This window comes from Oryzias latipes, chromosome 11 (genome assembly GCF_053564925.1).
Source record: "Oryzias latipes strain Hd-rR chromosome 11, Olatipes_Hd-rR_3.1".
Classification (NCBI taxonomy): Eukaryota; Metazoa; Chordata; class Actinopteri; order Beloniformes; family Adrianichthyidae; genus Oryzias; species Oryzias latipes.
The window spans coordinates 18,865,174-18,893,148 of record NC_136247.1 but is presented as its reverse complement, the minus strand read 5'-3'; the positions used below and the strand labels follow the sequence as shown (position 1 = coordinate 18,893,148).

General features: G+C 40.3%; 3 protein-coding genes across 7 annotated transcripts; 2 read left to right on the top strand and 1 right to left on the bottom strand.

Annotated features, from left to right (window-relative positions):
* Window positions 1-10: 10 nt before the first annotated feature.
* dlx6a (distal-less homeobox 6a) lies at window positions 11-3,070 on the top strand. Its single transcript, XM_004073844.5, has 3 exons — window positions 11-1,444; window positions 2,037-2,230; window positions 2,382-3,070. The coding sequence occupies exons 1-3, from the start codon at window positions 1,138-1,140 to the stop codon at window positions 2,619-2,621; spliced, it is 741 nt and encodes a 246-aa protein (XP_004073892.1). The 5' UTR covers window positions 11-1,137; the 3' UTR covers window positions 2,622-3,070.
* A 3,134-nt stretch (window positions 3,071-6,204) lies between these two features.
* Window positions 6,205-7,752, bottom strand: dlx5a (distal-less homeobox 5a). Of its 4 annotated transcripts, none has more exons than XM_004073846.5 (3): window positions 7,365-7,752; window positions 6,924-7,111; window positions 6,205-6,710 (listed from the first exon to the last, which is right to left on the bottom strand). In XM_004073846.5, exons 1-3 carry the CDS (start codon window positions 7,750-7,752, stop codon window positions 6,396-6,398), a joined length of 891 nt encoding a protein of 296 aa, XP_004073894.1. In that variant the 3' UTR covers window positions 6,205-6,395. The 4 variants fall into 4 exon arrangements, with proteins under 4 accessions (XP_004073894.1, XP_011479146.1, XP_004073893.1 ...); XM_011480844.4 differs by having other exon boundaries at window positions 6,924-7,108; XM_004073845.4 differs by having other exon boundaries at window positions 7,395-7,752.
* ago2 (argonaute RISC catalytic component 2) lies at window positions 7,453-27,676 on the top strand. 2 transcript variants are annotated; one of them, XM_078955377.1, is made up of 19 exons: window positions 7,453-7,770; window positions 13,084-13,264; window positions 13,355-13,475; window positions 13,559-13,740; window positions 14,464-14,600; window positions 14,697-14,831; window positions 15,003-15,090; window positions 15,305-15,452; window positions 15,539-15,658; window positions 16,183-16,305; window positions 16,394-16,527; window positions 17,364-17,548; window positions 18,155-18,314; window positions 18,448-18,538; window positions 18,798-18,992; window positions 20,523-20,657; window positions 20,870-20,971; window positions 21,083-21,282; window positions 21,374-27,676. In XM_078955377.1, the coding sequence occupies exons 2-19, from the start codon at window positions 13,149-13,151 to the stop codon at window positions 21,480-21,482; spliced, it is 2,481 nt and encodes an 826-aa protein (XP_078811503.1). In that variant the 5' UTR covers window positions 7,453-7,770; window positions 13,084-13,148; the 3' UTR covers window positions 21,483-27,676. The 2 variants fall into 2 exon arrangements, with proteins under 2 accessions (XP_078811503.1, XP_004073883.1); XM_004073835.5 differs by lacking the exon at window positions 7,453-7,770 and adding an exon at window positions 9,340-10,344.
* Window positions 27,677-27,975: the final 299 nt, after the last annotated feature.

Here is a 27,975-nt window from a genome sequence, read left to right as displayed (position 1 = left end):
TTGATTTTTGGAATCGAACATTGCACACAAACGGGGTAATTTACACATATGGAGGCCTCGTACAACGCGGATGAAAGACACTGTCATTTTAGCTGGGTGTCCCCCCTTTTCCTGCAAAATAACCTATTGTCCTTCAGGCATATCGTTGTTGGTTGTGTCAGGCGCGCGATAATATGAATTGTCTGAGGATCTTTTAATCATATGGTCAATCAACCCAACTTATATGATATGTGTTATTTTTTGGGAAGCTGGGGGAGGGGCCCTCTCATTAGGTCACATCCAATACTAAAAAAATATTTCTGAACATGTTTTTCTAAAGAATCCATTTAAGCAATTGTATAAAGTAAAGCAAAAATCATTCGATTTAGTTTTGATTTCTAAAGTATATAACAAGAACGTTAATGCAAATTTGGTGAAATTTTCCAAATATTGTATTTTATTCTTCTAAATCCGGGGGAAAAAATCGTTTCGAAACTTAACCTTTGTGTAGAGTTTTGTCTAATGTTTAGGCTCCGCTGTGTAATTACTTCCTTGAAGCCTGGGGGGAAGAAAAAAGACTGCTGGCCCATCAATCTCAGTCACCGTGTTGCGCATCGTGCGTAATTTTGAGTTTTGTGATAAAGAAAAAAAAACAGGCACCTCCAAAGAACCTGGTTTTACGCGCGAAACTTGTCTGTAGGAATTAGGCGTATTTCCCACCACATATTATTTCCCCCTGTAGTTGTGGTGGGAGCTGGTTAGGTGGGTTAACTCCAGCTCAAGTCTCTGTGAAACGTAGCGCTCTGATGACGTTGGCCTGGATGACCAATCGGCAAGCACTGCCCTTTGGAGACAAACCATTTTACTTGTAGTGTCTGCATCAAGTCTGGAAGCAAGGGCTCAATTTTAACAGAATCTACCTTAAAAACACTCCCTTAACTTATGCCTACCTTCCAAGATTCAGTTTGCGAATATCACGGGACAAGGTGGAGGGGAGGTGGGTGGGGGCATTAAAGACGCGTCTGGGAAAATCGTGTGTTAACAGGAGAACATCTGCTCGCGGAGGAGAGGGGGAGAGACAAGAGCACAGCGAGAGAGAGGAGCCCGATTTGGTCTTGAGAGAGAGGGGGGTGAGTGCTCTCAAGGCAGAAAAATTCGATGATGACCATGACTACGATGGCTGACGGTCTGGAGACTCAGGACTCCTCCAAGTCGGCTTTCATGGAGTTTGGGCAGCAGTCGCACTCACAGCAGAGCTCCCCGTCGATGGCCGGCGGCCACTACCCGCTGCACTGTCTTCACTCCGGCTCACACGCGCACCACCAGCACGACAACAGCCCCTATCCCGGGAGCAACACCTACAACAGGTCGTTACCCTACCCTTACGTGAGCCATCCGCACCACAGCCCCTACTTGCCATCCTATCACAACAACACGGGCGGACAGACAAGGTTAGATGGCGCAGGTAAGCAACCCCATTTTGCGCGTCCATCCCCGGCGCATAACACCACCGGATCAAAGCTTTCTCTTTGCCAATATCGCTGTCATATCCACGTCGCAGCACAACCGCCCCAGATTTGGAAGTGATCTTCGCAAACGCTGAAGAAAAGTGTGCGTAAATCAATGGCACCGGATGTTTGGAAATCCAGACTTCTTTTTTAACAGCCTTGCTGTTTAGCAACCCTAAAACTTGTACACAAAAAAAATCTCGATATGTGATCGTCTCTGCCGTGCAATCCTCACCAACTACCTCTGAAAATTAGGCAGCCGCACGCCTTGAATGTTGTAATTAGCATTTAATTGACATATCATTACCGGCAATATTCGAAATATGACAACGTAAGAGGACTGTAGCTGCAAGGGGCTTGAAATGCAGCACTTGATTGAACATTTCCACACTTTATTTTATTTTTTGTCCTTTCTATTTTCCACAGATTTTGCTCTCACAGAGATTTTTCGCTCAGCTTGAAACGTTGCATTTCGCTCGTGCGCAAAAAAGGAGCGCAGTCTGACTATACGCCGCTTTTGATAAATAACCTTGTTTGTTTTTGTTGCAGAGCAGCAGAAAACGACAGTGATCGAAAATGGGGAGATTCGTTTTAACGGAAAAGGCAAGAAAATCCGCAAACCACGGACAATTTATTCCAGTTTGCAGCTTCAAGCACTGAACCATCGTTTCCAGCAAACACAGTACCTCGCTTTACCGGAGCGCGCCGAGCTGGCAGCCTCTCTGGGACTGACCCAAACGCAGGTATGGAGGGAGAGGCATGTCCTGCTTTGCGTTCATGCATTTTTCATCATCGATTTAATCGATTGAAATCACAATTGCACGATATTTTGTCTCTTTTTTTTCATTTTATTCTTTCTAAATGTAACCAATCATCCGTTTTTTTTTCCTGTAGGTAAAGATTTGGTTCCAGAATAAAAGGTCAAAGTTCAAGAAGCTGCTGAAACAAGGCAGCAACCCCCACGAGAGTGACCCCATCCAGGGCTCCATGTCTTTATCCCCGCGCTCCCCGACTATTCCCCCAATTTGGGACGTCTCTGCCTCTTCCAAAGGAGTTAACATGCCGGCCAACAGCTACATGCCCGGTTACTCTCACTGGTATTCCTCCCCACATCAAGACTCAATGCAGAGATAGGCAGACTTGTCAAGAGGTTTCCTGATCTACAAGCTGCACATTTTGACTGCACGCAGAGACTGGATGCTGCAGGAGCGATGGCCGCGCTCCTGCTCTGCTGCAGGATCAGCCACAGCCCCCACAAACGAGAGGACTTACCCCTTTTTTTGATTTTTTTTATAGATGGCTGTCCCGTGGGCTTGCATCTGTTAAGCTTTCATTCATGTCAACATCTGAACATTAATATACCAAATATTAACACTGACGTTTTTGACCTATGGAGCAAAGACTGCGTAATGCTCTCCGTGCGCTCTGGTTACCTTTTTTTGGTGGGCACCTGGCTGCCTTATACCTTTTTTTCCCTCTCCGACATGCAAGAGTATGATCTGTCTGTAAATATGATCTGCGATTTTAGCTGTACATACACTTTTTATGTTTTGTCAGATTGAGTAAACCGTGCCTAAAACATGCGCCTGCTGTTGCGTGATTTTCCCCTCGAAAAACAGTATTCATTTTCCAGCCTTTTTTATGCCTCTTATTGGGCCAACATCACATCAGAGCAGGCCTACTTCCCGCATGCAAGCTTATATCAGACAATGTGAGCATAAGTTGATGACACATTGCTCAATGAAAGCCAGTTTTCATGAAACATTTCAAATAAACCCAGTGGGTGATGAAGATCTCTCACATTGGCCTGTATAGATTTATCAAATGAAGACCAAGCAGAGGAAATCAACTTACCATGTCTCCATTCACCTCGGAAGACATTTGCTCCAGGTCCAGCTTATCTTGTCATTTCACTCTCAGCTATTAGAAGTATTGACAAAATGTTTTCTCCCTTCTCTCCGTCCTAATGCGGGCGGTTAAATGCCAAGCTCCACGGGATCGATGCTGAACAAAGCAGCCAGCTGCAGTGGCGTTCAATATGAAGGAGATATTTGGGACAATTTAAGGGGTTTTTATCCAAGTGAGGCTTTTTTTCCCCTTCCCCATTCTCATAAATGCAGGCATAATTAGGGTAAGTTTTTGATGTAGCCCGCTGATTACAGCGTTTTTACCGTCAAAGATAATTACCTGTAATTTTCTACCACTTTTAATACTAAAAGGCATCTTTATTTGGATTTGAGGTAGCACAGATGGAACAAAAGGGGAAATTATTCCGTTATTCATATACAAATTGCTTAGGAGACTGAGCGTTCGGGATATTAGCTGAAATTAAATGACGCTTGAAAAAAAAAAAAGGGGGGGGGGGTGCAGCTGTCAAATCACTGATGCCCCACTGGTGTACATGCACCCCTGCTACCTGGGGCCCCCGTCAGGCTGGGGGTTGGGGTGGGGGGTATCCTTTTAAGGAGACCCAAACAGGACTAAACATCATAAAGACTGCAGAAAGCTTTGATGCGCCTTGTTAAAAAGTTTCCAATTTGATAGATAGATAGATAGATAGATAGATAGATAGATAGATAGATAGATAGATAGATAGATAGATAGATAGATAGATAGATAGATAGATAGATAGATAGATAGATAGATAGATAGATAGATAGATAGATAGATAGATAGATAGATAGATAGATAGATAGATAGATAGATAGATAGATAGATAGATAGATAGATAGATAGAGGTGCAGAGGATGGGGGTGTGGTTGCAGGAAAGGATCGTGTCAGACTGCATCTCCCATCATTTCACCCAAGATCACTAGATTTACGCATCACTCTTTGCAGTCCTATAACACAAATTATTCAGCCAAATCACCATATATTTTCATTAACCTGGCTTCAGGGAACATCTACTTTATCCAAATCTTAATCCCTTACAGGAAAGTTAAAGCACAACCTCTAAAATGGTCCAAGTGTTAGTCTCATCCTTACCTTTTTCCTGCTTCTCCAACACAGAATATAACCAAAAAGCGCCAGCACGGCTTTCTTGCTGATGGTTAAATAAGCAAATCCAGGTGGGAAAGTGTTTGCACACCGCAGTAAGCTCTTATATATTGCCTGCAAAATTAGCTGTTATTACTGTCACTGTTTAGTGATGGCGAGCTTGGAAAAAAAAAAGCCCTCTGCAATCAAGAACCGAGCGCATCTTTGCAAATTATAGGTAATTGTCAATGTCCAGATTATGATAATGGAGGCCCTAATCCTGGAGAATAATTATTGTGGAGTGTTACAGTTGAAGCTGTCCAGTAAAGCTAACCGTCATTATTTAGACTCGATTTGCAAAACAGGGGGAAACTAGCTGAGTGGAAAATATTCGGTTGGAAATAAACGGGGGGCTCTCTCAATATAATGGCACTACCAGTGTTTGTGTGATGGGGTGCGTGTGTGTAGTCGTGAGGAGGGATGGAGGGAGACATATGGTAGCAAACAAATGTTTTAAATCGTTTGCGCATGAGATGTAAATTTCTGGGGTGACCTGCTCGCATTGTAATGACGGGGCTGGAGTTTACACTGCAGCATAAATTGGCTGACGACAACAAAAGGCGCTGTGGGGGGAGCGATGGATGAGGAGGGGGGGGGGGGGGGTTGCAGCTGAAGAAAAGTGAGGTCTGTTGCATTTTATCATCATCACGCCCGTCCGCATGCGCGCAGAGGGGCCACTCTGTCAGGTGGAAATGGTGACATGGGTCAGTGTGCGGGTCAGCAGAAGCAGCGTGACTGAACCTACGTGATTCATAAAGACAGGCAGGACATGTTTTTTTTTTTTTTTTGCTTCTATATTTTTTTTCCTTTTACGCACAACGCGTTATCTTCCCCTCGAATATGTTCTGGTAAATTTAATTAGTTTCAAATCCCCAGCGCATTTTTGAAGTGGAAACGCGCCTTTGGAGCGTCACTACAAACACAAAGGAAAATGTACCCCAACCTTTCTCTGCCTCGTTCTTTCTACCTTTTCAATTTACCTGAAAGGTGGGCTGCGGCCGCAGGAGTGGCAGAGCTGTGGAGCCGGTCTACCCCCACAGGAATGCGGATTGTCTCAGATGTGTGGGCCGCCCCCCTCGCCTCTTTCTGCCATTCAAAGCTGCTAATTGTAGGGGAGGCAGAGCGAGAACGCCAGCAGACTGTCTGCTGTGAAAAGCAGGCTTTTTTCTATGGAGACGAGCGGGAAAGCGCCCAGTCACAGGAATGTATTTAAAAATGTTTTTTTTATATGGGCTATATCATCAACAACAATAATAATAATGATAATAAACATAGGAAAAATACAAACCAACAAAATGTCCCCAATAGCCTATTCTTTTATTAAGCTGAATAAAATGCCACGATTCTTGCAAGAAAAGTGGAGCATTTGTCCTTATTTTATTTTCTAAAATGTATTCACATCTGTAAATGCATTCTCTTTCTTGGTAACATTTATTTCACCTTGATTGAAGGAGATGAGACGAAATTATAATGCAAAAGTAAAAAGATTTTTTTGTTTTTCTGCGAAAATTAGCAACAGTTAAGCCTTAGTGAGACAAAAAAAATGGGATGTTAAAGACTGACGGCTCTATTCGGCTGTGATTTACAACCAACAAGAAGCGCAAGAGCATCATTGGTCTGAGTTTTACGTTTCCAGAGGCTGGAGCAGCAAAGTCACTGAAGGACACTGAAGCTTTCAAAGCACTGTCCATTTAAACGTTTAATAGACTTCCAAAATGCAATAAATTACATGCACACATTTACACATTTTACACGTTTCCTCTATGACTGTCATCAAATACATTGCATATTCCTCTGAAATGTGAACACAAGTCCAACAGAAGGAGAAGGGGAATATTTGAAATGAACAACAGGATTTTCCCCCCATTTTTTTCAATATAACGTCCCAGCTCCAAGAGCCAACGAGTGCTGTAACGAGTTGTGGGTCTGAAGATGAGAAGTCATTGAGGCGCCGGTGGGGGTGTACCACGAGCCCGTGCTTTCCAAAAAATTAGAAGGCGCTGTGTTGAGGCTTTGTGGCTGAAGGTTGTGCGACCTGGAGGGGCCCTGCGTGTCCCAAACAGCCGGGGATTGTGGGGAGTTGCAGGCCATGGGGTCGCTGGAGCTGGGGCTGTGCTCCGGTGGAAGCTCGCCGTTTTTCATGATCTTCTTCATTTTTGATCTTCTGTTCTGGAACCAAATTTTCACCTTGGAAATGCAAACATAAGCAAACAAACAAATAAAAAACAAAAACAAAAAAAGAAGAAGAAAGACAATTAGTATTTTGGCACATGGAGCTCCAAAAAGGCGCACGATGCGTAAAAACGCACACATCATGGACAAAAAAACAAACAAAAAACACAATTTCTAATTTAAAACGCCCATACTTTAGAGATTTCTTTTAACAAATAAATCAATCACCTGTGTTTGAGTAAGTCCCAGCGACGCAGCCAGCTCGGCTCTTTCCGGCAATGCCAGGTACTGCGTGTTCTGGAACCTCCTCTGCAGGGCGGCCAGTTGGAAGCTGGAGTAAATTGTTCGGGGTTTTCTCACTTTCTTCGGTTTGCCGTTCACCATCCTCACCTCTGGTTCACTAATCTCCTTTTCTGCTAAAGCAATTTAAAAAAAAAAAGCATGAGCGTCAGTCAATTTGCCAAGTTATTTTGTAAAAAAAAAAAAAAAAAAAAGCTTTTATGTGGATTAGGATGCTCCAAATTAATCCAAAAATAAAAACATATTTGAAAAGGGTAGCCTGTTTTTTTAGAATCTTTTTTCAATAAAAATAAGAAAGGATCAACAATGAAATCTCAAACGTTTATCAGTTTTTTGATAGAAATTCTGTCACAAAACGTGAAATTTTACCAAGCGTCAGTAAGGCGTTCGGGCCCGCACCTTGTGGACTTGGCTGGGGTTGTATTCTGTTGTAAGTCCCGGCATACTGGTGGTACGCGGGGGTCGTGTACGAACTGTAATCACTGTAAGACTTGGTGGAGTAATTTCCAGCAGATCCGTTGACACCCGGGTACTGGTACTGATAAGCGTTGAGAGACTTCCCGTATGAAGTGGAGCTGGGGGAGCAGTAGCCGTGAGCGACTCCACCGGCTGGACTGTAATAGCCAGAATCCGTGGCTGAGGACTCGGGTAGAGTAGGAGATTCCTGAGACGGATGATGCATGGCGGAGAGTTGAAAAGAGCTCTGGAAATCTGCAGGTTTCACACTCGGGATCCTCCGATCGAAAACTCCGGTCATGCTTAAGTGAGGCAAAATGTGAGTTCTTCTTCTTTTTTTCTTTGAATTAATAAAAAAAAGGCAATCAGGACTCTCCAAGACTACACTGTCATTGTGCTAAGAGGCTCTCAGGCCGACGGGCTCTGCTAAAGACTGCAACCAACCCTGCAGCAAAGACTTGGTTAAATCCTAAATCGCGCTCTTACGCACTGCAGGGAGGATCTGGTTCCATTGGCCAGGGTGCGCGCACACACAGCTACACCCAATGTCCTCAGCCAGCTTCCTTAAGAAGGGGGAAACCATACGGGTTCGGGTCTACATTGTTATGATTTTAATTCTTTCAATCAAGCAGAGCAATTAAAGTGTTGTAAATTCATCAGAGGTTATCAAAAATGCTCCTGCAGAAGATAAAACCGATTATGTTAACCGACTTTTATTGATGCATGTTATTTAAACAAACAAAACATTATTCTGTTCATTTATTCATAGTCAAATGCACTTATTTAGAATTTTTTCATTTTGTTTATCCTTAAAAAAAACAATACATGTTTGTTTTCTTTGTCTTTATTTAATAAAAACGTTTCACTGCTTAAATATTATTTTCCCGGAAGATTTTCTGAAAAATTAATATAGTCGAACCATTTATTCAACAAATAAACATAAATTTGCTGAACAAAAAAAATGTATTCTTAACGTTAAAATGAATAAGGCAGATCTATGGTCGGGCATTAACCCCCTTTCAGTGGTGAACAGCGCACACAAATGGAGAAACCCGGGTACTGCAATCTACTGATCACTAACAAAACAAAAACAAAAAAACCTTCTCATCATCTGACTTCTCTTTTCTGTGCGTGGGTAAAATACACTCACGGTTGTAACCCTTATAATCTACTGAAGCACGAACTCAAACGTCAAGTCACCGAGGGAGGGCGGCCTTCACTCACAGCAAGTACTGGTGCTATAATAACGCAATATACAAACATACAAGATGAAGAAACAAAAAAAATGGGAGAAATATATTGCTTTGCAGGGTTAAAGGAGACCTGTTGAATTTATACAATACTATTTTATTTTAGCTGCATTTGTATTGTAATGTTCTTAAATTTTTGCTTCAACGTCAATTCCAAAAAAAAAAAATTGCTTTTTACTAAGCTGTTCAAGGCCAACATTGTGATTCCAGCAAATGGTTTAGCTTTTTGTTAAAAGCAAGGCATGTAGTACATAGACCCTCATATTACAAACAAAAATGTTATTGTTAGGTCTATTTCTGTAAAGGGAAAACAGCCCTTTGTTTAGTATCTTTTTTAAATTCTTTTTTCTGTTTATTTTAAGTGTCCTAAATGCATTTGAAACAAAAAAAAAGAAAATTACAGAAATTTATCTAAATATTTCAAAACTCTTGTAATTTTATTATCTTGATTTTATTCTAGTTGTTTTCTTGTATGCGCATTTAAAACGTGTGCTTACCCTAACTTTGTTTATATATAAATAAATAACTTTGAAAAAACAAAACAAAGAAAAAAAATGTTCGTAGTAAAAAAAAAAAATCAGCTACAAATACCCCGGAAATACTTACCCATCTTTACTTATCTGTTTCCGGTTTATTCCCCCTTTTTTCCTTCTTTTTTTGCCTGTAGCAAAATGTAGCCTCTGTGCTTTTATAAAAAAAAAAAAGAATAAGTTAATAGTGACATATGTTTGGTAATTTGTCGTTCTTTAGACTGCAAATACAAATCGAAATTTTGAAGCAGAGAATTTGAATTGACCTCTGACGTCACTAAAGATCGACATACTCTAATTTAATCGACATGAATCTTTCGATCGCAGTTTCACAGATAATGTTATAACTCTCACTCATTCATGGTCATAATATGACTGGAAGTCGTTCACTCAGTTAAATAAATAATTGTTTTTAGTATAAATAAATAAACAAAAATAACAAAACACCAAAAATAACTTTAAGATATGTTTACTGATATTTACTGATCATACTTTAACTCTTTGAACTTACTATAAAAAGTTTCTGTTTTCTTTATATCTTTTTTTCTTACTCTTTATGTCTGTAAAGAAAGACTAACTGTCGGTAATTAGTCATATCTATGGATATAAAGGCATCAAAGAATCTTCGTCGACTTTTTTTCATTGCCTTGCTACGTTTATTTTGATAAATTTACCTCATGTGAAATGATCGCAGTAAAACACATTTTTAAACATATAACATTTACATAACCTGGAATTAGGTTTAATTGTGCGTTTTGTAGAGCCAAAGCAAAGAATGTCCCATGTTTGAGCTGGCCAATGCGGCTTAAAGCGGAAGTACACGGCAGGGAGTTCTCTTGGTCCGCGCTTCTGATTTCTGTTTACTCTCTGCTTCTCCCGTTTGTGTGGTAGGGGGATGGGGTCCTGCCGAGGATGAGCGACTCCAAATATTTACCACTGGGCTGACTAAAAAGCTTTATTTTTTACCTTAGTTTTCTCATTTTTTTATTGGGCGCATAGATACTTGTTGTCTACGCATGAGTTTGGCCACAGCTCCGCCTTTGTAAAGTGGAGCATCTGTACGTCCACAACAAACGCTACAAAAAGTCGACAAAATGTATCCTGCTGGAGGAGGTAAGCTACCGTTAGCATCGGCTAAAAGATGCGGCTTAAGAAAATGACAAAAACAGACGCGTTCTCTGCATTGTTGTAACACATGGCAACAACAGTTAGTGAAAAACCATTCAGTTTTGTTTTATTTGAAAAATTGTTAATAAATACCCACATATGTTGTGACAAAGAATCCTCACTCGCTCAACGAGCTTAGCTAAATTACAGCAACTGCTAGCCGGGTTAGCTTGCATGGCGCTTTGGTTTCCCACAAAAATTCTACTAATACCTTCGTGAATATATATATTTTTTAAGTTTAACAACCATTTAGCAAAGCACACGTTTGTTTGGGTAGTGATAAATAGAAAAAAATGTCTATTTATATTCGTCTCTATTAAAATTAACGTGATAACGGGTGGCCACGCCATGATCTGTTCCTCAATCTAACACTATACTTATTACACTTGATGTAAATTTAGATATAAAAATAACTATTTTATTTAACTGAAATGACACTGACGTTGTTGAACAAAAACGTTGCCATCGAAGGTTAAAATAACAGATCACTCAATCTTGTGTTTATCAAGTTCAAATTTATTTCATTAACCGTTTAGAACCAAGTATATATAATTGTTTGTATTTAACATTTTAATATTTAAAACGTATTACAAAGTGTTTGATTCTAACAAACCCAGTAGCCTCCTGGATCGTAATATTTTAAGTTTTAAGCTCCCAATTTGTTATAATAATACTTAAATATTTAGAGATGCTGCAGAAGATTCAGAATTTGTCACCAATCGTCGTTCATGTGCTTCTGGTAGTTTGGAGAGAGAAGGAATGAGGAAAAGAATGTAGATCTCGTCTAAATAAATGAGTTCTTATCAGAATAAAAGCTATTTGTCAAAGCTAAATGGTTGTTTTTTAATCATTAATTTTCTCATGTAGAAAACAAATATATCTAAATGTTTTTTTTGTTTACATAGTCAGGAGGGGGGAAAACCTATCAAGCTGGTAGATGAGCGAAGCTCATAGAACAGGTTTTTGGCGGTAAGCTAAAACTTTAGGAAAAAATGCTGCAGTGGGGGGCTATTTACAGGGGTTTGGGTGTCTTCTGTTGTGTGAGATTGCCAGCTTGTTTAATACCTTCTGTGTGTAAGTTGATAAGACTTCCTTGATTATGGGCTGTGGTACTGTAAAAGTGATAAGCAAGTGAGACCTCCTAAAATGAACCAAGTGAATTCTTTTGAATTTCACTGCAAAACATGATTATTGTTACTTTTGCAGTGGTGTTCATGACATTAATTAAGTACAGTTTCTAAAAAGGGACATTTTCACATCTCATAGGGTTTTGAACGTTCGTACTGCAAATGTTTTCTTTAGGCACTGAAGTATTATCTCTCCATAAATAAAGTCAAATGCTTCTCCTACAAAAACTGTTTAGGGATTTGGGTTTAACAACATAATGCGTCAAATTGACACCAAAAAGGCAAGGCTATACAAGATACTCCTGTTTTGATAATAACTTTACAGGTACTGATCACTAGACCAGTGTTTTTCAAGCTTTTTTGAGCCACGGCACACGTTAACCTTGACAAAAATCCCGCGGCACACCAGCATCCAAAAAAAAAAGGAGAAACTCATAGTCAGTATTGATCTATAGCCCCTCCGCTATCTCACATGCATTTTTATGATAATTGTGGCAGAAAAAGCAGGAAGTTGCAGCTTCTAAAAGATGTAATAAAAGTTAAGTTACAAGATTTAAAAACTGTTTGTGTGTTCGTTGTGGTTTTCAAGACGTGTAACAGGTAAGACTCATTGTACGCTGAGATGCTGTCACTTTAACCCAATGGATCATGGGAGATGTAGTGCAAATAGCCGCCGAACCCAGACAGACTAGCGTCTCTGAGCTTCATAGTTTTGCTCACTTGTTCCACGGTCTGATACCGGATTCTGTGGAAAGCTACACTGATAAAGACGAGATTTAGCTGGTATTTTTTGTTAGAACTGAGCAACTTTATGAGCAGAATTGGAACAAGGAAGTGAAGCCTTTAACCACTTTTGATTGGTCAGACTGATGACGTGTGATTGAGCCTCCAAGAATGATTGGTGGAGACAGTTAAAGGGGCGGGACTTTTCCTAAAACAGCTTTAGCTGCAGCTAAATCGCGATACCGTTATTCTTATCAAAATGTCTTAATTAAATAAACACAAAGAAAAAAGTATTATATGATCTTTCATATTCCTAACTACTCAGTGTTTTATCAGGGCCTGTCTGGATGAACCCAGAGCTGATATCCTGGAGATGGGAAATGTTTTTAGATCAGTTAATGGGGGCAATTTCCCAGCACACTGGTTGAAAAACACGGCACTAGACAACACTCCTAGAATCCACCTCGGGAAAAAAACAGGACAGTGTTCTTTTCTAAATGTTCTAAAAGGCATTTATTTTGTGTTTCTTTTGAGCATTTAACATATTTTTGTGACACTGTCTGGTGTACGAGAGCTTTTAAAGTTTATGATTGACCTGTTGTTGGCCGTTTTTTGATTTGGTATGCAACGTCAAGCTCCCATTTCCTCTGGAGTCTTATGGTCACAAAATGTTTACATGCATGCAGATGCAAGCCGTTGCTTGTTCCTGCTTTCAAACTGGTTCTTGCAAACTTACCTCAGGGCCGTAAAGCACATTTTCACTTTGTGTGTGTAGTAATAATGTTGTTTCAACTGTTGCGTTTTTTGTTGTTGTTGTTGTTGTTGTTTTTTGTAGAGCCCCCATCTTCCCCAGTGCCAGAATATGTGTTCAAGCCGCCATCACGGCCAGACTTTGGCACCATGGGCAGGACAATCAAGCTCCAGGCCAATTTCTTTGAGATGGAAATCCCAAAATTGGAGGTTTACCATTACGACATAGACATCAAACCTGAAAAATGCCCCAGAAGGGTGAATCGGTGAGTTCAAAGTCTGCTTTTTTTTAAACTCTCATCAGAATTGTGTGTAATTTTATGGGGATTGTCTTGACTCGCCTAATTTGTCTGCAGAGAAATTGTGGAGCACATGGTCCAGCACTTTAAAACTCAGATCTTTGGGGACCGGAAGCCGGTGTACGACGGGCGAAAGAACCTCTACACTGCCATGGCTTTGCCCATAGGCAGAGAAAAGGTTTGTTGTTTACATTATAGTTGAAACGATTTCCTCTCAATGTTAAAATGTCTCAGCAGTGGCATTTTGTATGAACCATGTAGGTGGAGCTGGAGGTGACTATTCCAGGCGAAGGCAAAGACCGCAGTTTTAAAGTTGCCATCAAATGGGTGTCTTGCGTTAGCCTGCAAGCTCTGCACGAAGCTCTGTCAGGGCGGCTTCCCAGTGTTCCCTTTGAGACTATCCAAGCCTTGGATGTGGTCATGAGACATTTGCCTTCTATGAGGTAGGTCTCTAATTGTTGTTGGAAGGATCGCCATTTCCTGTTTTGGTCTAGCTCTCTTATGTGGCCAAATGATGCCTAAGCAGTGCACAGCCGCTGCCTGTTTCCTCATGGAATTAGTTAAGATTATCACTTCTTGATTAGGATTAAACAAGATGCCACAAGCACACTACAGGAAAGTCAGCTGAATATATCAAATCTGAATTTAGTTTTTTTAAATAATGTGCCATGAGTTTGTGTTCAAGACCCAATCTGATGAAACTGGTGTTTTTAACATTTTCTGATGATTGAGAAAATGTATAAATAATAGTAAGCTCAAATGGGGGAGGAGCAGGTGGCAGGAGAGCCTGAAAACAGAGAGCTCTCAGCAACCGGGAGGGAAAATGGAGGCGGGGTTGCTCCACGCCAATAGTCCCAGTCACGTCAGAGAGGCACATTTCTAATCAACTCCTGCTTCTCTGGAGAAACTGTCCTAGAAAACCATACAGGTTTATTGATTTTAACTGAAAACGGCACAATCCTAATTTAAAGAGCCGTGCTCAAAGAGCTGCTGAAGCAGTGACGGCACACTGAGCGCCACATGGTGCACTTCAGTTCTATGCAACAAGCCTTTTGAAAGGAAACCGTTTCCATCTTGGTTCAGAACCGTTTGAAAACGGAGATGATCAGAGTGGGACTTTAAACCTCTCCTTACCAGACGTCTTATCACCGACTGTTGTCTTTTAGGTATACCCCTGTTGGGCGGTCTTTCTTTACTCCTTCAGAAGCTTGCTCAAACCCTCTGGGAGGTGGCAGAGAAGTGTGGTTTGGTTTCCATCAGTCGGTCAGGCCCTCCCTGTGGAAAATGATGCTCAACATCGACGGTAAAGTCTGCATCATATCACTTTGACAAAAGCTGCTTAGTAAAGTTGTTTCTGTTTGTCTTACATCGGTATGGTTGCTTTATTTTTTTTTTGCAGTTTCAGCCACAGCTTTCTACAAAGCTCAGCCTGTAATCGAGTTCATGTGTGAAGTTTTGGATTTTAAGAGCATTGAAGAACAACAGAAGCCTTTAACAGACTCTCAACGAGTCAAATTTACTAAAGAAATTAAAGGTAAGAAAGCTTCAGTTATAATCCAAAAAACGTTCAGTTCATGTTTGCTAAATTCATTAGTTAATCCGTTTCTTATTTTCTTGTTATAAACTAAAAAGCATTATTAAAACAAACTTAAATAATCAGCATTTCAATTATTTATCAGTTTTTAAATGCTTTTCTCATTTTTAGGCCTCAAGGTTGAGATAACTCACTGTGGACAGATGAAGAGGAAGTACAGAGTTTGCAACGTTACCAGAAGACCAGCCAGCCACCAAACGTAAATTCTCTGTACTTTTTCCATCATTTGAACCCAGACATTTAAGCTGCTCTGTTGTGCTTAGAGCACCATGTGTAGGAGAATAACAGGACAGGATGAACAGAAAAACTTGCACCTGTAAAAACAGAAATAAGATGGAACTTTTGAATCCAGCAAAGAAGTCTCCTAGTGCTAATAAAAACAAATGCTGTGTTTTTCTCCTCCTACTCACTAGGTTCCCCTTGCAACAGGAGAATGGCCAAACAATCGAATGCACAGTAGCCCAGTATTTTAAAGACAAATACAAGCTCATTCTGCGATATCCCCACCTTCCATGTTTACAGGTGGGACAAGAGCAAAAGCACACCTACCTCCCCCTAGAGGTAAGATCTACCTTTGGTCTTTGCTGTTTCACTTTCTGAAACCCAAGAAACATTTCAAGAAACATGACAATGGATTCTCTGTTTAGGTTTGTAACATTGTGGCAGGGCAGCGCTGCATCAAAAAGCTGACAGACAATCAGACTTCCACTATGATCCGTGCCACAGCCCGGTCAGCACCAGACCGCCAGGATGAGATCAGCAAACTGGTGAGAAATACCAACACAAACATCTGTGTTCCTGAAAAATATCATAAATTGAAACAGATCTAAAAAAAACAAAAGTTTGAAGCTATTAAGCCACTTTAGCATCATCTTGAGAAAATTGAAAGTTTCATATGCCTTTCAAATTTTTTGTCTGAAGAAACTATGCCAAGATGGAAATTTAATTCAGTCATGACAGTTTGAAAAACAAAATGTTGGCAGAAATAAAATGCAATCTAACCAAAAACCCAAATGGCAAATGAGTTTGTCAGATGCAAATACATCTGAGTGTTCCTGAAGTAAAAGTTATTTGTCAAAGTGTAACAGCTTCTTTAAGAACGCTGCCTTTTAACCCTTGTGCTATCTTGTGGGGTCCAGATGACGAGGGTTAAAATATCTACTCTATCGGTCCTTTTCCAAATATTGCATTTCAATAAATCTATAGAAGTTGTAAATGAATTGCAGCTCATGGTTAACCTGATAAAGGCATTTAGTGAGATACTTATTATCCCTTTTTCTTTTGTCTCTAGATGAGGAGCGCCAACTTTAACACTGACCCATACGTTCGTGAGTTTGGAGTGATGGTTCGAGATGAAATGACTGAAGTGAACGGCCGCGTCCTGCAAGCACCTTCAATACTGTACGGCGGCAGGGTACGTCTGATGATCTGCACGTCTGTGTTGTGGTCTTCATTTTTTTTGAGCACTGAAAAATAAAAACATGCTGCTGTTAAATTTGCAGAACAAGGCAATCGCCACACCGATTCAGGGGGTGTGGGACATGAGGAACAAGCAGTTCCACACTGGCATCGAGATCAAAGTGTGGGCCATCGCCTGCTTTGCCCCACAGAGACAGTGCACTGAACTCCTACTCAAGTGAGTCGCATTCTCACGATGTGTCTGCATCCTCTTCAAAAGTCATGTTTGTGTCCCACCAAACTGGTTTGATGAAAATCCACTCATAAACACGATTGGAGCATGTGTGGTCGAGATGATGTGGTGCACTTTAAGCTCCAACACTCGAAGATGTGAATGCGGAACAATATGGAGCAAAAGTTACTGCTATACGTTTTAAAAAGAATAATTAAAACTTTCAAAATGAGATTAAAAAAAATTTTTTCTCAAAATATTCTGCAGCCGGATTTGAAATGCACAAAGCTCAAAATCTTTGTTTTATCGGAGATTTCTGAAACAAATCCCAAAACTCTGGAGCTTTAAGAAAAGTCCTGTTAGTCAGTTTTTGCTTGTGCATCCAGTCCAGTTCTGTCTGTGAGGCTTTGTGGGAGTGGGAGTGCTTGTAGGATTTGTGTAGCTGATTCTCACAGTGCACTGATTGGTAATGACCCTTTAATCCCTTGACGCCTATTGATGCAAATATGGATCAAGATACTGATAATAAGGATACTTCGGCTCCAAATCTACTTTAATCGAGCATTTGCATGAAAGCAAAATTATTTTTTATTTTTTCCATAGCAGGACATTAATTCAGGCATCAAGGGGTTTATTTATTTTATGTAGTCTTAAGTTATGGAAATCTTTAAAATTTTAAATTAACAACAAAAAAAACAAGAAGAGTTTTTGAGGTTAAAACGCTCAAGTTTTTGTTGACAGTAAATGTTTTTCTTTGCTGGACGAGGTAGATTCTCATTTGAAGCTTAACGGAGTCCAAAGGCTTTTTAAATATTGAACCATTTTCTGTCTTTATTCCTCAGAGCTTTTACTGATCAGCTAAGGAAGATCTCTCGCGATGCTGGGATGCCCATCCAAGGTCAGCCATGCTTCTGCAAGTACGCCCAGGGAGCAGACAGCGTGGAGCCCATGTTCAGACACCTCAAGTACACTTACCAGGGACTTCAGCTGGTGGTGGTCATCCTCCCTGGAAAGACACCCGTCTATGGTAAGTTAAAGTCCCGCTTATCTGTTCCCTGCATTTGATCCATCCCCTGGGGGAGCAGTGAGCCCCAGACAGAACCATTTGTTGGTTAAACCCCCCAATCCAACTCTTTTAATGCTGAATGTGGTGCAGGGAGGCATTGGGTCCCATCTTTTAGAGGAGAATTGAACTCACGACCCTCCAGTCTCAGAGCGAACTCTCTTCACTCCCACTGAGTTGGACATGGATGCAATTTTCTTACATCCGGTTTTGTGTAAGATTATAACGATGCATAATTGGTCAAAGGTAGATTTGTATTTTAAAAAGATCAGGTTTTTTTTATTAATGTAACTGTTCAGTTCAACATGAAAGAGAAGATTTGTGGTTAAAAGTAATGTTATGGATTTAAAGTGGTAGAATTCCCCATGGAAAAATATATATTTTTTAACTTACTGGAATTAACAAGCTAAAATGAGTTAATATTAGTTTAAATGGACTATGATGTAAAAAGAAAAGGTGGAGCCCCTCATGGTGTGTGTCTTTCTAAAGGGATCATTAAACAGGTGTACACTAATTATGATGCAAAAAAAAAGTATTCCTTACATCTTTCTGACGTTGTGTATTTCCTAGCTGAGGTGAAGCGTGTCGGGGATACAGTACTTGGAATGGCGACTCAGTGTGTGCAGGTCAAAAATGTGCAGAAGACCACACCCCAGACTCTCTCCAACCTCTGCTTGAAGATCAATGTCAAGCTGGGTGGAGTCAACAACATCCTCCTCCCTCAGGGCAGGTAAAGTGACGACTCATTTTAACTCGTTCCTCAGTAAAATGTGTATTTTGCCTTTTGTTCTTACTCTTTTGAGGCTTAAAAATACTCCATGCTGTGTTTTAATGTTTGGAGCTTTTGCCTCCTCCGTTTCCAGGCCCATGGTTTTCCAGCAGCCTGTGATTTTCCTGGGTTCAGATGTGACTCATCCCCCTGCTGGAGATGGAAAGAAACCTTCCATTGCTGCTGTGGGTGACATTCAAATTCATCTTTTACTAATTTACTAGATCATGTAAATGTCACTGCTATTATTAGTTTTTCCCTTTCATAATTATGTCCAAAATGACTGTTGCTCCAAGGTGACCAGTAGTTTGCTCCTGCTTGACCAACTATAATTGTACAGCAGCTTTGAAAGCGTATTTATTGAAGTTGTTGTCTGTAGTTCCATGAATAATCTACAGTACACTGCTTAAATTGACGTTTAAAGCTTATTTTCCTGCTCTGTAGGTGGTTGGTAGCATGGATGCTCATCCCAGTCGATACTGTGCCACAGTGCGAGTGCAGCAGCACCGCCAAGATATCATCCAAGACCTGGCCAACATGGTGAGGGAGCTGCTGATCCAGTTCTACAAGTCCACACGCTTCAAGCCCACTCGGATCATTTACTATCGAGATGGCATCTCTGAGGGCCAGTTCAACCAGGTAATGCTTGTAAAGGATTGACCATAAAACTTTGAATTTTGTGTCTTAGGGCTGGGCGATAAATTGATTTTATTGATTTTTTCAAATTTGTTGTTATGGACGATTTATTTTTGGGAAAATCCAGATTTTCTTTTCCCAAAAATCCTCTGGCAGCCGTGTCTCAAATGAAGACCAGTACAAGTAATAATTACAACGCAGTATTCTTTATTAACAAATAACAGTAACAACTAACTATCTAACTAATGAACTAACTGTATAGGCGTGCCTCGCTAAAGTGAGTGAGAGCCTTTGACTGCGATGGGCTTTAGGCAAATGTTGCAGCGTGGGGGGGCACAGATGTTGCTGCCACACGTCTGTGGCAGCAAACTAACCAGTTCCAAGCAACAGATGATTTTATTCCTTTCTTGGGAACAAACGTTCCACTCTCACCGCTAGCCATGTTGTCGCTTGCTGTTTTCTGGTGGTATGATGTTGTTTGTCGCTGGCCATACCGCTGTGTGAAACTAACGCTACGGAAGCTCTGGGGAGCCAAAAATGCGCCATTACACAAAACTCAATTTAGTTATTTTTGAAATCGCCCGTAACAAAAAATTTGAAGTAATTCATTCAATCAATTTTTTCTACCCAGGCCTAACTTAAAGCAAATTTTGCTTTTATTTAATGAAACGGAAGACAAATGTAACCTCCATTTCTGGGATGAATAGTAAATAAATGAACACACTCTTGGAATCAAAGTCCCAGCTGTATTTTCAGTCACACTTTGTAGTCTAGACTAAAAGTAGACAAACATTCACCTTGAGAGTAGCAGCATTTTCTAAAGGATTAACAATACAGCTCATATCTGGGGTCTAAGGTTTTAATTAAATTAACAAACCCCAACTTCTCCCCGGTATACATGGGTACCATGTCTTTGGCTGTATGCAAAGCAACCGCTTTGGTGATTGTTCTCCACCGTGCCCCTTTCCTAGGGATGGGTACCGAGCCCCGGTATTAAACGAGCCCCGGGGCAAAATTCTTCAAGATCTGACGTCAACGGTTCTGCTTAGTAAATCTGTCCTTTAAATTTGAGTTTACAGTTAGATGACATTAAAGAGGTGTCTGTACCCTTTGTAATTTACTTTTAATTAAGCAACAACTTTCCCTTCTCGTCAGACTGACACCCCTCTACTCATGGGGTACAGGGGGTACATTTTTTTTATTTTTCAGCTGTGCTGAAGAGAAGAAAAAACGCATTTATCACAGAGAATAAAACACTTAATGGACAATGGGAAAATGCCAAAAGCAGAGAGCAAAGCTGCATTGATCTACAAACATGCTTACAGCTTGTATTTAGTAGAACTCTGTGTTTGAGCATATTTGAGCAAGTTAAAATAAAATAGTTTTTGTTAAACATTTGTCATGTGTAATTTTTGAACTTGGAACTTGGAATGAAAAAAAAATCAGAGATTTTAATATGTTTTGGCCCTATCGCCCAGCTCTACTGTGTCTGCTTATAGTATCTTTGTGATGTTTTTCATTCATCTGTTTTAGGTTCTTCAGCATGAGCTGCTGGCCATCCGAGAGGCTTGCATCAAACTGGAGAAGGATTACCAGCCCGGTATTACCTTTGTGGTTGTGCAGAAGAGACACCACACACGGCTCTTCTGTATGGACAGGAATGAGAGGGTCCGTTTGATTCAAAAATCCTTTGAATAACATTGAGGAAGTATTTCCCCAAACACAAGGTGTTGTAGAGTTTTGCTGGTGTTTGCAATGAAGAGGTGTTTTTGCTTTTATCAAGTTTCCAAAAAGTCCTCAGGGTATTGATGGATGTTGGAATGGAACCCTTCATTCTTTGTGATTGCAGCTCAGCAAAGTATCCTTTGATTGTTTTGCAGGTTGGGAAAAGTGGCAACATCCCTGCTGGGACCACGGTGGACACCAAAATCACTCACCCATCAGAGTTTGACTTCTACCTTTGCAGTCATGCTGGCATTCAGGTCAGAGACCAACGGAAAATGGCTGAACTGAATGAAAGCCCTTCCTGTGCTCTCTCCGTTTCTGCATGGTTTGATGGAGGGAAGGCCTTCATCAATGCGCTCTATTTGCAGGGAACCAGTAGGCCGTCTCACTACCATGTGCTTTGGGACGACAACCACTTCTCATCAGATGAACTGCAGGTCCTCACTTATCAGCTGTGCCACACCTACGTGCGCTGCACTCGCTCGGTTTCCATCCCAGCACCAGCCTACTACGCCCATTTGGTGGCTTTCCGAGCTCGCTATCATTTGGTGGACAAAGAGCACGACAGGTACACACAAATATTTCATATTTGTGACCTATTGTCGGCCGCATCTGTGCACAAACCTTATGGAGTTTGTATAAATGTGTTTTCCTTTCAGCGCTGAGGGCAGCCATACATCAGGCCAGAGCAACGGACGTGACCACCAAGCTCTGGCAAAGGCTGTTCAGATCCACCAGGACACGCTGCGCACCATGTACTTTGCCTAAGAGGACGCAGCCTGGGTCTGTGAGTGCTGGAACACACTTCCCTTCGCTGCCATGTTCAGTTTCCGATCCTCTCACCCTCCAGACCTGTCGCTTCCTTTGACCAAAATCAAGCCGGCTGCTACGGTGCACGTAGCGGGATACAGACGAGTTCACACGTTCAGAATGACTGCATTCTTTTATTAGTCGCCAAACTAGACACCAAGGAATCTTAAAGGATGCTAAAGTAGTTATTGAACTGATAGGTGTAGCTACTCACCACAATCTTCCTGATTTGGTTCTCTAAGTTGTTAGTGCTTTGAAAGAAAAGAAAAATCAATAAATGAGGGTGTTAATGGACGGTCTTGAGCTCTGACAGCCAATCAAATGGAAGTGCACTGACCAAGATGGGTACTTCAGCTAGAACACAAGTACTTACTGCAATGAGACTTCTTTAGGGTTTTCCTCTGTAGGGCATTATGTGTGGAAGTGTGCCAATCAAGACCATCCTTCTTTTGTCACATCTGTTTCACTTTATGAATTGATTGGCTGAGTTTTCAGCGCTTGTACCAGTGGACAGTTAAAGCCGAACACGATGAAAGAACCTTTAGTTGGTATGTTCCACCGGCTGACAAAGCAGCAGTTTTTTTTCCTGTTTTAATCATTTTGAACTGAACACGATGCACCAGTGATTCTCACCGGGACCGGTTCCCAACAGCGACACGCATATTTTTAGCAGTGTTGATGAGATGTAAAATAACTGACTGAGGGAAATGCGATGAAATCTTTTTGCCTCCCTTTTACTTTTTAGTCTTTTTTTTTTTTTTTTTTTTTATATAAACCTTTTGTTTTAAGTGATTATGCATGTAGCTGACTTTTGCTTTAGACATTTTTCATGTGTTTTTCTTTTCAACCCTACTTCTAATCATGTATATAGAAGTTAAAAACAAAAAGTTCTGCAATCTCACGGTAGGATAATGGTGTGGCTTCTCGGTATCCAGGCAGTTTGGTACGGTGGAGTTGCAACGTTTTTAGATCTGAACTGACCGATAATCTTGAAATCAACCTCTGGACTGGAGTTTGCGGTCATCGCACAAAGGGTTGAGGTTTATGCAAAAAAACAAACAAAAAAATGACCTTTTTCTGAATCCTTTTGCTATGTAGTCATGATGCAGATAAGGTATATTTTGAATAAGCTTTCCATGGAGGCTGTTGAAAAATTTTAGTACTTTTTTAAGAGACTTGCCCACGTAATCTAAATGATCTATTTGTATATAAAATGCAACTATCTAGTCATCTAAGACTGTTACAGTCTCAGTGATCGAATTAATGTTGTGCATTCTGCATTAGTTTTATTACTAAGCTGGAGACTAGTTTTGGTTGAAGGCGAGTAGTCTATTTTCTCACTATGCACCGTTTCTAACGAGGAGATTTTGATGTGAAGCATCCCGCATTTTTCAAAGTAAAATAGGTGTAGAACATCAGGGCTTTCTGTGTTGCAGTCTTTCTTTTAGCGTTTTAGTAGTTTGTCTTCTCTGCATCTTTGAGGCTTTCTTACAAGATGAAGTATTTATGTGGCCATTGGTAACTTTGGATTTTCTAGCCAAACGCTTTGGCGTATCCTTTTGTAACACAGAATCTTTCCTAGCCAAAACAAGATTATAAACCTGATGAATATGGAAACCATGTAGAAGCACAAAAGGACATTTAAAAAAACAAAACAAACAAGAACTTTGGTGCTAAAAGTTTTCACTGTAAACCACCTTGATTCCTCACTGGACTAGCTCACAGGGCTTCAAGGGTGTGTAAATGACTCTTCATCATTTGGAGGACCCTTCGCCCCCGGGACTTCTAGGTCTCCTTTCTACTCATTACTTGGAAAGCAACAAGAAATCCGACTGACTGTGTTTGCGGGGCATTCTGAAAATCGTGTACTTGATATTTACTGTTATGATGTCAAATATATTTCGTATCGGTGCTGGTGTCACAACATGTACAATTGGATGCACTTTTGATTGCAGAATTTTTGGTATAGTTCTTATCGATGTGTGTTTTTAACAGGAGGCTCGGCCCTGTTGTGAGACGCTGGTGTAATTGCATGGAAATGGTTGTGTGTTCTACCTCTTGTTACCTGTTCTAAGTGTTATGGTAACATCACACCGCTGGCCATTTCTGTATAATTACTCCTGCTATCCGACTGGCGAGGTTTGAGTCTCGCGTTGACAGTAGGGGTTTGAAACGCTTCATGGTATTTGCATTTTCTTGGTTTCATATTTCCTTGAATGTTTTATTTTATTTTATTTTTTTTTGTCTTTTATCCCAAAAACTGATTACCAAGTGTGTGTTTTTCTTTGAAAAGGATTGTGTGTTGAAAAGTGTGCTTTCCCTGCTTGTTTTTCTTTCTCTTATGCACACTAACATTAGACCTCCCTTTTGGGTCTGAGCAGTTTAAGAGCAGAAGCAGAGCTGATGTATCCCACCAGTGACGGGTTCCTTTCCCACCAAAATGTCCTGGAATGCCCGTTAGGCGGATCGTTCAAAAACAACCTAATTCAGGACTGTTGTGTTGTATGTTTAGCGTCATGACACTGTTCGGCTCGGCCCGTGCAGACGTTGAGCCCAATCCTTGTAATTCCTGCAACCTTCTGTCTCTCAAAAGGATTTCTTTCATTTGTGGCGCACGCCGTTTACCCAAACTAATTGAACACAATGCCTTGTAAAGTTTGATGTGGATTTTAATAGGTGGAAGAGTTTGTTGTTCTTGCTTTACATTACTTACACCAGCACCTTATATAGTACCAGATGCTCTTTTTTTTTGGCAATGAAACTTTTGACAATGTTGCTTTTGCACTAAACAAACAAGCATAGAATTGTAGCAATTCATGCATTTACAACATTAAGTGGACAAACTCACTGCCATTTTTTTAATTTAAATTTTTTTTTAATTTAAAGACATTTCTTTTTAACTTTAAACTGTTTTTCAAAGTGAGATACAACAGACCGCAGTCCTGCGTTTTCTTCTTCATACCAAAGTGATTCTGGTCTAAAAAAAAATTACCAGTTCTTTCAGTTTAAACGCCAAAGCGCCGGCTCCAGGCCTGATCCAAGAGATTATTTTCCTACTGTTTTCCTGTTTGAGGATCAAAGTTGACGAACTGTTTGAGCTTGTGTAAACTGGCAGCTATGGATGTGATGGAAACAGCCGTTTGAACGGGGCGTTGAGATGCTGGAAGTAAATATCCATGCAGATTGTTCCCCATTTCTGAGCTAAGAAAGCTTCAGCGCAAACTGACGTCCTGTCAGGACCTTGATGGGGGTAATTCTATCCTGAGCTCAACATTTGCTTTGGTTTTTGGGCTCTTGACGGCCTGCAAAGTGATGAGGTTTGATGTAATGCTAGTTCGGTAAAAGCCTCCAGAGTCCAATGCCACAGATCCTACATATCGAGAGCCAGCAGAGGCTTTATGTTTACAGAAAAATCTTCTACTGCAGCCGAGATGAATGTGGCTCCAGGCTGTGCAAATACGTTTGTTTGTGGAAGTCCTTATGGAAAACTGGCTCTCCAACGAGCCTTTAGACAAAATCCACATCTCTTTTGGGATTTTATTTTATTTTTATTTTTAACATTTGGCCAAAATCTGTAGGTTCCACTCTGGGCAAACTAAATTTGTCTATCCTGATGTTTCAGAGCAGCTTTTCTGCTCGTTACATTTCTAATGCTATGAAAGAACCTGGCGCTAAATTTCCAAAGTGTTTTGCGGTTGTTCTTGGTGTGATTCAGACTCAACCAGGAACAAAGAACAACCCCTCTGAACGTTCCGGTCTGTTTAAGCGCGTTTTATGTCTGCTGCTTATCCATCTCTTGTAGAGAATCTTTAGCTTGTTTCAAAAGGAATAAAATAGAAAAGTTTGTAGAGCTAAGCCTGTTTTCCCAGCTTCAGATTATATGAATGTAAGTTGTCTTTTTAGGTTGTTTAATATTTGAAAAGCTAGCTGTCCAGTACATTTACTCTCAACTTTGTGTTTTGTGTATATTACCTTCTTCTTTTTACTTTTTTTTTTAATTTGCCATTTTTATTTGTTTTCCTCAAATAATTCCTGAATTGACACATTACAGCTGACGTTGCTAATTGATTCACTCAAATATTTCTCACGTGTGCACAAAGGAGCCTTTGTTTTTCTGGCTCTGGCATCCCTCTTGTGCACAGTGTTATAGAGAGAAGCTGTGTGTAGAATCTATATCTAATGATATAGATGTGATGATTGTGTAGCAGTGTGTTTGTTTTTGCTTCAGCCTCTGCGTTGTCCTGTAAAGCCCTTTCCTAGGCTCGGCTTTTTAAACCCATTAAAAAAAGCGTGTTCCTGTAGTCAGCTGTAATTTTGCTCGTCCAATAAGCATCCATCATTTTTGTATAGCTTAATTTGACATCATTACTTTTGTTCTTGTAGATCTTTTTGTGTGTGTGTGTGTGTGTTGCTGTGGCACTCGATGGATGATATTTATAACCGCCAGTGTTTAGCAGTAGTGTGGGGTGCAAAAGGCTCACTTGCATTGCTACACTACGGAGCCCCAGACATGACAGTTAAAAAGATTTGTTCAAATGAATCATTTGTGTGCTCAAATTAGCATTTTGTGCACACAAATGACTGTTTTACTATCATCCAATGCAAGTTTTTGCGTACAAATGCTAACCTTTGCACTCAAAATGCTAATAAAATGCTAAATTGTGGCGACGAAATACAAAATTGTGGCCACATGATGCCAATTTACGTGCAAAAAAGACATTTGTTGCCACAAATGACTAATTTTGAGGGATTTTTTTTTTTTAATGTTATGTCCATGTCTCCATACTTTAGTTATTCCTTATGGAGCACAAATTCAAGCAGGATATCAACATGTCTGAGGAGAGCCCCTAGTTATTGGTTTTACCAGATGAAGCTTTTGAACGTCTGGATTGTCTTAACTACCTAGAACCTGCAGCATCTCTGTAAAAATGGGCTAACATCCTTTTTGTTTCCGTTCTAGTTTTTTTCTAAACCTATTTGTTCCGAGTTGTTTCATGTTGGTGAATCCACCTTTTCCTGTGTGGCTGTAGCTTGATGCAGGTAGAAATGTCGATCCAGGTTAGTTCATTATTAAATAAAGACGACGTAGTAGTTGATGATCAGAGTGAAGCCTCAGAGACTCCAGCAGGTCAAAGAAAGTTAGAATGTTTTTGTTTGTTTTTTGGGAAAATGAGCTCCTCACTGTTACAAAGCTTCAAACCAACGCCAGCAACCAGATCCTACAGAATCCAAACACACAAGCCAGATTTCTTCCCTTCTTAAAGCAAGTCTCAGAATGACTAGCTTTTCATTTACAAGGGTAAGAATTCTAACTACCTCAGAGCATGATTGGGTGCTAAACTATACCCCAAGTTTTTAAGAAAAGGCTGCAAATTCCCTGTTGTAGTGACCAAACCAGTACAAGCCATCGTTGGAGAGCCCAGTTTTTGTTGGAGGAGGAGTGGTTGGTCACTTTAGTTGGTTAGTTTTAGGGGACCAAATCTTTCACAACTAGAATGTTTTAGTGGATCATTTAGGATTTACACCATTTTCATGACTGGATGTGTTTTTAATGTGCCATCGGAATAGTCATTGACTTGGCGCTGATGTGGAGGTTTGAATGGAAGAGGACTATAATATTAGGCTGACGTTTGGGTTTGGAACAGTACAAAGGCTGGCAGCACAAATGAGGTTCAAGGTAGACGCAGCTTTTCCTGTTTTGTTTTTTAGTGTAGTGTTGAAAATGCTTTTTTTCCGTTCGCAATAAATCTCTTTTCAGTTCTGCTTTTCTTACCAGTAGACTCCATTTATATCGGGGATGACTAACAAAGGGAATATACAGGTTTGAACAAACCCATCATACTCATCAGATCAGTCGACTAAAGGTCATGGGAGGTTTTGGTTTGTATTTTTTTGGTCACAAAACTGCAGATTGAGTCCAGACTGAGTTTGCAGTTCCTTCACATGTGCCTGTATTGTCAGATATCTCCGTTTGCCCAAAAGTTTTCAACTTCAGACGAAATCGAACCCAGTTTAACAGAAAAAAAAAGTCATGGTTTTTATTGTTATGCAACCTGGTGTGTAGATGCTGCATTTAACGATCAGTATTTTTGTTTTGCACTTTCAAAGCAGCCTGACAGGAATAAAAAAAAAAAAAGTAAAAAAAAAAAAAAGCCCGTTTAAGGTTTGGGCAAAAATTCAAATAACTGACGAGGTATTCTGTGCTATTAATAGGAGTATAAGAATTAAATAAGTTTAGAAAGCTTTTCTAAAAAAAATAAAAGTTGATATATCTATCTATATATCTAAGTATATATATTCATGAAGTACCTCATAAGCCTGATATATGCTGCATTGACGTTTTTCCTCTTCGGTGTACTTCATAATCTCCGCACACATTTTGATTTGTTTCCATTTTAGGGAGGTTTGGATGTCACAATCAGCTTTGTGCACACAGCAACACCTTTATTCT

Bases quoted from the DNA above. Each gene is read 5' to 3' on its own strand.
- ago2 (XM_004073835.5), top strand. The intron at 16,306-16,393 runs GTACGTCTGATG...TTAAATTTGCAG, and splicing joins CAATACTGTACGGCGGCAGG to AACAAGGCAATCGCCACACC. The intron at 16,528-17,363 runs GTGAGTCGCATT...TTTATTCCTCAG, and splicing joins TGCACTGAACTCCTACTCAA to AGCTTTTACTGATCAGCTAA.
- dlx5a (XM_004073846.5), bottom strand. From the start codon at position 7,752: ATGACCGGAGTTTTCGATCGGAGGATCCCGAGTGTGAAACCTGCAGAT. The intron at 7,112-7,364 runs GTAAAATTTCAC...AAATTGCTTTAG, and splicing joins GAACGCCTTACTGACGCTTG to CAGAAAAGGAGATTAGTGAA. The intron at 6,711-6,923 runs GTGATTGATTTA...TGCATTTCCAAG, and splicing joins TGGGACTTACTCAAACACAG to GTGAAAATTTGGTTCCAGAA.
- dlx6a (XM_004073844.5), top strand. From the start codon at position 1,138: ATGATGACCATGACTACGATGGCTGACGGTCTGGAGACTCAGGACTCC. The intron at 1,445-2,036 runs GTAAGCAACCCC...TTTTTGTTGCAG, and splicing joins GACAAGGTTAGATGGCGCAG to AGCAGCAGAAAACGACAGTG. The intron at 2,231-2,381 runs GTATGGAGGGAG...TTTTTCCTGTAG, and splicing joins TGGGACTGACCCAAACGCAG to GTAAAGATTTGGTTCCAGAA.